We start from the raw sequence: 8,861 nt of genomic DNA, 5'->3' as shown, positions 1-8,861 counted from the left end.
TGCTTATCATAAAAAATATACGCGAACGTAAAAACCTACCCACGGGCCAAAAGGTATATCGTTATAATCGCAGAAGCGTAGGCAGGTTGCTATCTGCTGAGGGTGCGAAAATTGTAAATGCGCGAGACTAACACCCATGGACTGATCTGTTAGAACATTTTAGACCTGCTAGGTACCTGCAAATTGCCCTTATATAGGCCCATATTGATAAATGAAACGAAATTATAAGTCTACAGAGCTAGCCCGCCATGGATGGTTGGGTGGAGCTAAGACTAATTGTCAAAAATAGAGCTGCTAGGTCCCTGAAAAACATTGAAATATGAAACGAAATTATAGATCCAGTCCACCATGGTTGGGGTGGAGCTAGAAGAACATTTTGAAAAATAGAGTTGCTAGGTCCCGGAAATTTAACTTATTATACTTCGAATCATAAAACAAAATATATACCGGTACCTCTCCAGAACCAGCCCTACCAACCATGGATATAAAAAAAATAATTGAAAAAAAATAGAGCTCTGGTTCCCAGACAATGCACTGACTGACTGTATATTGTACATCGAACTATGAAACGAAATGTAAGTATCCATGACCAGCTCTATATAATTGGCGGTTGAGCTAAAACAATTTTGAAATATATAGAGCTGCAGGTCTTCAAAAAATTACACTCTATACTTTAAACAATTCAGACCCTTTTTACCTTTTATTTTGAGAGGAATGCGTCCGCAAGCGTAGACCATTTCTGTCGTGCAAATCAGTTTATTTCCCAGATGTTAATCTGATACTTTTTCGATGTACGATGAGCAGTTTCGATGTACGATGAGCAATTCATGACACTACAGGACATTGGAAATGTAAATAACTTAGCTATAATAAGATGTTGGCTAAACGAAAATGGCATGTTTTTTGTTTATTAATTTAGGCGAGCCTACAGTAAAACGTCTATTTCAGGTAGACAGAGGGTTAATCGTAAATTACAAAATTGAACATACGAACAAATCGCGAACACAATTCGTACCCTGTTCCTGTATAGTGTACGTCGATACACAGTACACGAAGTAACGCTTCGGTAAACTTCGTTTGGAAACTACAGTCACATTCTGGTCCCTGGGTGGAACATATCACGCGTAAAGCGCAATGGGGCAGGCAGGCGGCCCCTACGGTGGCCCACAACTGTCACGCACACTATATAAATCATATTCACACAATTAAAGAAGAAATCACACAATTAAAGAAGAAATCACACAATTAAAGAAGGAATCGCATATAAACAAAAGAAAGCATGAAAATATAAAACGAAATGCACAAATAAAGAAGAAACGCGCAATTAAAGAAGAGCTAAGCACAATTAAAGAAGTCCGCAGCAAATTCGAAAGCTCCTCGCACAATTAAAGAAGTCCGCAACAAATTCGAAAGCTCCTCCCACAATTAAAGAAGTTCGCAACAAAATCAAAAGCTCCTCGCACAATTAAAGAAGTCCGCAACAAATTCGAAAGTACCTCGCACAATTAAAGAAGTTCGCAACAAATTCGAAAGCTCCTCACACAATTAAAGAAGTCCGCAACAAATTCGAAAGTACTTTTTTTTTTCTTTATTCGAATTCATAAAATAACACAACATAAAAAAAAATACAAAGAATGAATTCAGGGTAACACAAAAAAGTAACCAAAGGTCAAACTTATTTCCATTGTGGCCCTACCTCGCACAATTAAAGTACCGTAGTCCGTATGGAACGCCATCGCTGCCTCCGGCAGCAAACTCTAATTCTATTCAGCTCTTTTACCATTACGTTCGGCTCTTTTACCATTCGGCGCATTTCTATTCGGCCTTTTTACCATTACGTTCGGCTCTTTCAGCATTCGGCGCATTTCTATTCGGCCCATTTACCATTTCGTTCGGCTCTTTCAGCATTCGGCGCATTTTTATTCGGCCCATTTACCATTACATTCGGCTCTTTCAGCATTCGGCTCTTTTTTATTCGGCCCATTTAACATTACGTTCGGCTCTTTTTGATTCGGCCCTTTTTTATTCGGCTCTTTCTGCATTACGTTGGGCTCTTTTTAAATCGGCATTTTTTATATGGCGCAATTAAAATCTAACCTTTGACATGGGGTCAAATGGAAGAAAATCAATGACTGGAAATGAGTCTATGAAAAGTTTACAAACATTTGATCATCATGGCGCCAACCATGAGTAGCCAACCGATTAAAGATGTGTTGAATAACCTAAAATTAATTCATCTTTTAACAAATTTTTAGAGAGAAAGGGTAAATTATTATTATTAAATGTTAGGCTGACACTAGGCTAGGCCTAGCTAGCCTAGGCCATGAATCAAACCTTTTCTCTCTCAAAATGGTCAATAAGGTTGGACAATTGCAAGTTCTCTAACTAACACATTAATCATGTCAATAAAATGATTAGTTATATTGAAATAGCCTTCAAATTCATTTAATTCAACCAACAATCTACATGCTGCATCTATATGTTTTGTAAACTTTTCATAGACTCATTTCCAGCCGTTGATTTTCTTCCATTTGATCCCATGTAAAAGGTTAGAATTGAATTGCGCCGTATAAAAAAGGGCCAAATCAAAAAGAGCCGAACGTAATACAGAAAGAGCCGAATAAAAAAGGGCCGAATTAAAAAGAGCCGAACGTAATGGTAAATGGGCCGAATAAAAAAGAGCCGAATGCTGAAAGAGCCGAACGTAATGGTAAATGGGCCAAATAGAAATGCGCCGAATGCTGAAAGAGCCGAACGAAATGGTAAATGGGCCGAATAGAAATGCGCCGAATGCTAAAAGAGCCGAACGTAATGGTAAAAGAGCCGAATAGAATTAAAATTTGCTGCCGGAGGCAGCAATGGCGTTCCATACGGACTACGGTACTGTACTTTAATTGTGTGTGAAGTACTTTCGATCGAATTTGTTGCAGAATTCTTTAATTGTGCGAGGAGCTTTCGAATTTGTTGCGGACTTCTTTAATTGTGCGAGGAGCTTTCGAATTTGTTGCGGACTTCTTTAATTGTGCTTAGCTCTTCTTTAATTGCGCGTTTCTTCTTTATTTGTGCATTTCGTTTTATATTTTCATGCTTTCTTTTGTTTATATGCGATTTCTTCTTTAATTGTGCGATTTCTTCTTTAATTGTGTGATTCCTTCTTTAATTGTGTAATTCCTTCTTTAATTGTGTGATTCTGTGTTATAGTGTGCGTGACAGTTGTGGGCCACCGTGTTAAACTATTCGGCTATGCTCCCCGACGAGGGGGATATGCTCCCCGACGAGGGGGATATCCCCCATAGCCATATATAGCTATATATGGCTCTGCATAGCCACAAACGACAACACCCACGACAACGCGATCGCGTTCATCGTTCTCACGCTCGGCCGGCCGGCCTAACACACAGGCGCGGCGTATTAGTAGTGCGTAGGGCATATCTGATTGATCGATTGTAGCCACCATCTTGTTAGTTCCCTCTTCACAGAGAATAACTTTTTTAACTGCGTTAACATTGTAGTTTGATCCAGCCTTCAGCTATATAATACTGTAATACCATTGGTTATAATTGACCTTTGGGTGTTTGAGTTATGGGACGCCTTCTCTGCATTATTTACTAGTAATAATTTGATTCGACGTTCTTCTGTTAATTGACGCCCACAAAGCTTGTACAATACAACAATAGGGGACTTTTTTCGATTTTTATCTGGTCGCAATGGCGTCACTTCTTTTATGATTTGGTGCATGCATCAAGTCGATTAATCCGTCTATCAACTGTGTAGTTAAATAGGTAATTTATATAATTTAAAATGGTAATCATGGTGAACAGATGGGTTATTCTTATGATGATAGAAGGGCTGTGCAGTGCATGCAGTTTTCAGGGTACTCTAAGCACCTTAATTTCATCAATCAACCTTTTGAATGTTTTAAATTAATTTAATACACTGCAGAAGAGTTAAACAATATCTAGTTTCAGATACAATATAGTACAGTAATACAAGATCAAAGCCTATACATATATTTATTTATTACTATACCAATTGATATACTGTAATTGTATAGGAAATTAGTTGAAATTATTAAATTATATAATTTGACATAGTGATGGGTTATATAATAATAACACTTTGTGTCATTCAAAAATGCTATTTTTCAATAAAATTTAATTAAAGACTTCTTAATAAATCATGCCTCACGTTCAGCATTATTCTTTTGTAATGTGTTTTAGTAAGTAATGAACAGAATGAGGTTGGTGTCTTCTCTTGTTGATTGACCTTTCACTCCGATCCTTAGGGTAGAGTCCTCCAAGCCTGTAGCCAGGATTTTTACATAGAGGTTTCGTTTGGGTGTCTAGAAAACTCAGATCTAGAAAAAACTAAGACCTAAGATATCTTAGTTTTCTAAATCTAGAAAACTAAGATATCTTAAATAGGTCTTAGTTTTCTAGGACTTAAGATATCTTAGTTTTCTATATCTAGAAAACTAATTGATTTTAGGTCTTGTTTTCTAGATCCGATTATGGGTTTATGGAGGTTTTCTTTTTCCACAAAAGGAGGCAAAAATCATCACAAGCTAGCTTTCTTCCACTGCTAATCTCTAGTTGAGTCAGGGCACTTCAGGGCAAACACCAACTACCCCATGGCTATGGGTTTGGATCCTCCATCCTATTTAAATGATTCCACACTAGGCCTACTTCATGACGAGATACAGGGATGATCTATTCCAGTATTGAATTCCATCTACAACGTGATTTCCAAAGAGCTGTTTCCCAACATCACATCTCTAAATCCTTGGCAACAAGTTAATAATGTTCACATTCATACGGTCCATTCTTGTATGCGTCTTTAACATTGCTTACCAAAATGTTCACATTCATGACAAGTTTCTCACCGGTAGCTGAGCTGCTCTCCTGCATGTGCCTACTTTGTTTTTCATTTCTTCCCACACACTGTATTGATATACTGTACTAATACTATGTCTCTCCTGTATGTATTCTCAAATGTGTTTTTAAACTTTTTCTCACTGAAAATTTCTTTCCACAATGTTCACATTCGTATGGTGTCTCTCCTGTGTGTATTCTCAAATGTGTTTTTAAATTCCCACTATCTTTAAATTTCTTCCCACAATGTTCACATTCATATGGTGTCTCTCCTGTGTGTATTCTCATATGTCTTTTTAAATTATACTTATCCCTAAATTTCTTCCCACAATGTTCACATTCATATGGTGTCTCTCCTGTGTGTATTCCCAAATGTTTGTTCAAACTCCTATTATCACTAAATTTCTTCCCACAATGTTCACATTCATATGGTGTCTCTCCTGTATGTGTTCTCAAATGTCTTTTTAAACCCCCACTTTCTACAAATTTCTTTCCACAATGTTCACATTCATATGGTGTCTCTCCTGTGTGTATTCTCAAATGTCTTTTCAAAGTCCCACTTTCTTTAAAACTCTTCCCACAATGTTCACATTCATATGGTGTCTCTCCTGTGTGTATTCTCATATGTCTTTTTAAATTATCGTTTTCTTTAAATGTTTTCCCACATAGTTCACATTCCAGTGTATCGTCTGTGTGTGTTCTTAAATGTCTTTTTAAAGACTCATGCTGTTTAAACATACGCCCACAATGTTCACATTCATATGGTGTCTCTCCTGTGTGTATTCTCAAATGTGCTTTCAAACTACCACTCTGTTTAAATTTCTTTCCACAATGTTCACATTCATATGGTGTCTCTCCTGTGTGTATTCTCAAATGCATTTTCAAACTCCCATTCCATTTAAATGTCTTTCCACAATATTCACATACATATGGTGTCTCTCCTGTGTGTATTATCAAATGTTTTTTTAAACTTTTACCCCCTGAAAATGTCTTCCCACAATTTTCGCATTTATATGGTCTCTCTCCTGTATGTATTTTCAAATGTTTTTTCAAACTCTCATTTTCTTTAAATTTCTTCCCACAATGTTCACATTCGTATGGTCTCTCTCCTGTATGTATTCTCAAATGGTTTTTCAAACTCCTATTTTCTTTAAATTTCTTTCCACAATGTTTACATTCATATGGCGTCTCTCCTGTGTGTATTCTCAAATGTCTCTTTAAATCCCCCTTTTCTTTAAATTTGCTCCCACAATTTTCACATTCATATGGTCTCCCTCCTGTGTGTATTCTCAAATGTCTTTTCAAATTATAACTTTCTCCAAATTTCTTCCCACAATGTTCACATTCATATGGTGTCTCTCCTGTGTGTATTCTCAAATGTTTTTTCAAATATCCTCTTTGTTTAAATTTCTTCCCACAATGTTCACATTCATATGGTGTCTCTCCTGTGTGTATTCTCAAATGTGTTTTTAAATTACCACTTTGTTTAAATTTCCTCTCGCAATGTTCACATTCATATGGTGTCTCTTCTGTGTGTATTCTCAAATGCGTTTTTAAACTGTTGCTAGGCCTAGGCGAACATATCTTCCCACAATGTTCCGATTCTTTCAAATCTCCACGTTCGTACGTCGTTGTCTCTTCTCCTTTCAGCTCTCTGTCTATTCCCCATCCCCGGTCTTCTTCTAGGCCTATTAACTGAGAATCATCGCGTATGTAGAGGCCTTCTTGTTGTCCATCTGATGATGAATGTATTCGTAAATGCATCTTTAAATCATTTAACTCAAATTTATCTCCACAGTGTTCACATTTATATTTCATGTTTTTTGGTTCAATTTTTCCTATGCAAGACGAAGAATGTAACATTTATACTGTACTACAACTTTATAACACAAAGTAGCGGGTTAAAAGGTTTCAAAGCATGAAGCAGCGCCCTCTCCAAACTAGAAAGGCAACATTGTCACTACGTTCAAAAGGCTAACTAGGTATCGAATTTAATATCAAAATAATAATAAAATTATAAAGTTACAGCGAAAAAGATTTTAAACAACAAAAATAGCTTTAATCCATTGAATTTCGGAACGGCCTGCTCTGGCCGGCTGTGCGCTTCATGCACGCTCGCGTACAGCGATTGTCTAATAATACTGTAATAATAATAATTATTACAGTAATGCATTGTTTTTACATTTTGTTGTTTAAAATCATGTTCACGGTAAATTTATAATTGCGTTATTATCTTAACAAAAACCTTTAAACAATTGATTGTTTTGATATTAAATTCGATATTTAAAACCTTTTATAATGTTAATTGTTATACATTTTTTAAAGCAAAGACTCGACTCCATACTCTAGGTTGGGACACAAAGATCGCCGGTAATGTAGCCTACCACGTGACTTTCTAAAATCCGTGAACGCAATGCCGTAACTCTTTATCAATTCAACAATTTAAATTTAAGTTATAATTTGAAAAGACAATTTTCAATTTAAATTATATTATATGGCTTTGCTCCATGACTCACAATGGCGCCACCTATTAGCTCTACTCGATCCAAAGATTTTCTTTCTGACTATCCTAGAGTAGGGGCCTACAATGCCTTTCGAAATTGTTACACACTTCGGACGAACAGGAGATTCTTGTCATCAAAGTTCTTTGATATACAGTTATCGGAAGAGAAGTAGGCCTAGCGATAGCGATTTTGGAAATTAATATCGCTTTAAAAGTGGGCTGCCGGCCCTGACACGAGCGGATGTAAACAGATCAAAAGAAGACTTGATTTAAATAGATATTATACTGTCACCTTAAATAGAATTATGATAATATATTTTGCAATTATATAACATTTCATAACAAATATTTAATGACAAACTATTGTACATTCAGTTAAAAAAAAATTATTTTACCACCATGCTAAATTAGTTCACAAAGAAAGGTTTAAGCAACAACAAAAATCAATCATGCGTTACCAGCATGGCTCATTCTTTTCTATTGCGGCGTACTAATGTATTACTAAATCTACGCCTGTTAAATCAAGTAATGTTTCCGATAAATTACTTTACAGTTAATGTTATTAATATGCTACAATGCTAAATTTAATTAATAATATGCTTCTACCACAAAAAAGTTAAATATTGAAATATTAATAAACTATTCTTTGTGAAAACAAGTTGCCCGGTAGTTGACGTGAAATGCCTATTTTAGTATTTGGCAGTTTTTACTAGATGAATTGCATAAAACGAAAAATTAAATATCCAAATAGCATTTAACATGATGTTAGCATGTAGTTGATAAATTTTTTCTTAGTAGTGTGACCGTCACAAACAATTTTACCAAATATTGCATAACACGAACAATAAAATATCCAAATGACACTAATTAATGATGTAAAACCACAGAATTTTAGGATGAATAAAAGATAGTTTTACAAAATCAATAGTGTATTTTAATTGTTACTCTACCAAAATGGTAAATTGAGCAGAAAAATAGGAGATTTATAATTTAAAATGGCAACTATTGTGAACAGATGGCTTTATTCTTATGATGAGAGAGCGATCAGGGAATGAGATTAATTTAATACACTGTAGAAGAGTTTTAGGAAAATATCTAGTTTTAGATACAAGATGCAGTAGTACAAAATCAAAGATTGTGCATACATTTATTTATTACTTAGGAAATTAGTTGAATTATTAAATTTATATACAGTAATTTGACATGGTGATGGGTTAAGATTCCTAAAACATTGTGTCATGATTCAAATTATTATTTTTCAATAAAATTTAATAAAAGACTTTTTATTAAATCATGCCTCATGTTCAGCATTATTCTTTAATGTGTTTTAGATGTAATGAACAGAATGAGCTTGGTGTCTTCTCTTGCTAACTTTGTTGACCTTTCATTCCGTAGGGTAGAGTCCTCCAAGACTGAGCCAGGATTTTTACATGCAGGTTTCCCTTTTCCGCAAAAGGAGGCAAAAATCATCACAAGCTAGCTTCCGC

At 35.4% G+C, this 8,861-nt stretch overlaps 1 protein-coding gene across 1 annotated transcript; it reads right to left on the bottom strand.

The window, feature by feature from the left end:
* Window positions 1–4,040: 4,040 nt before the first annotated feature.
* LOC140049608 (uncharacterized) lies at window positions 4,041–6,805 on the bottom strand. Its single transcript, XM_072094538.1, has one exon. It carries the CDS (start codon window positions 6,732–6,734, stop codon window positions 4,965–4,967), a length of 1,770 nt encoding a protein of 589 aa, XP_071950639.1. The 5' UTR covers window positions 6,735–6,805; the 3' UTR covers window positions 4,041–4,964.
* Between the last annotated feature and the right edge of the window lie 2,056 nt (window positions 6,806–8,861).

Source organism: Antedon mediterranea, chromosome 5 (genome assembly GCF_964355755.1).
Source record: "Antedon mediterranea chromosome 5, ecAntMedi1.1, whole genome shotgun sequence".
In the NCBI taxonomy this organism is placed as follows: Eukaryota; Metazoa; Echinodermata; class Crinoidea; order Comatulida; family Antedonidae; genus Antedon; species Antedon mediterranea.
The sequence above is the reverse complement of the archived record's forward strand: the minus strand, read 5'-3'. Positions and strand labels throughout refer to the sequence as shown.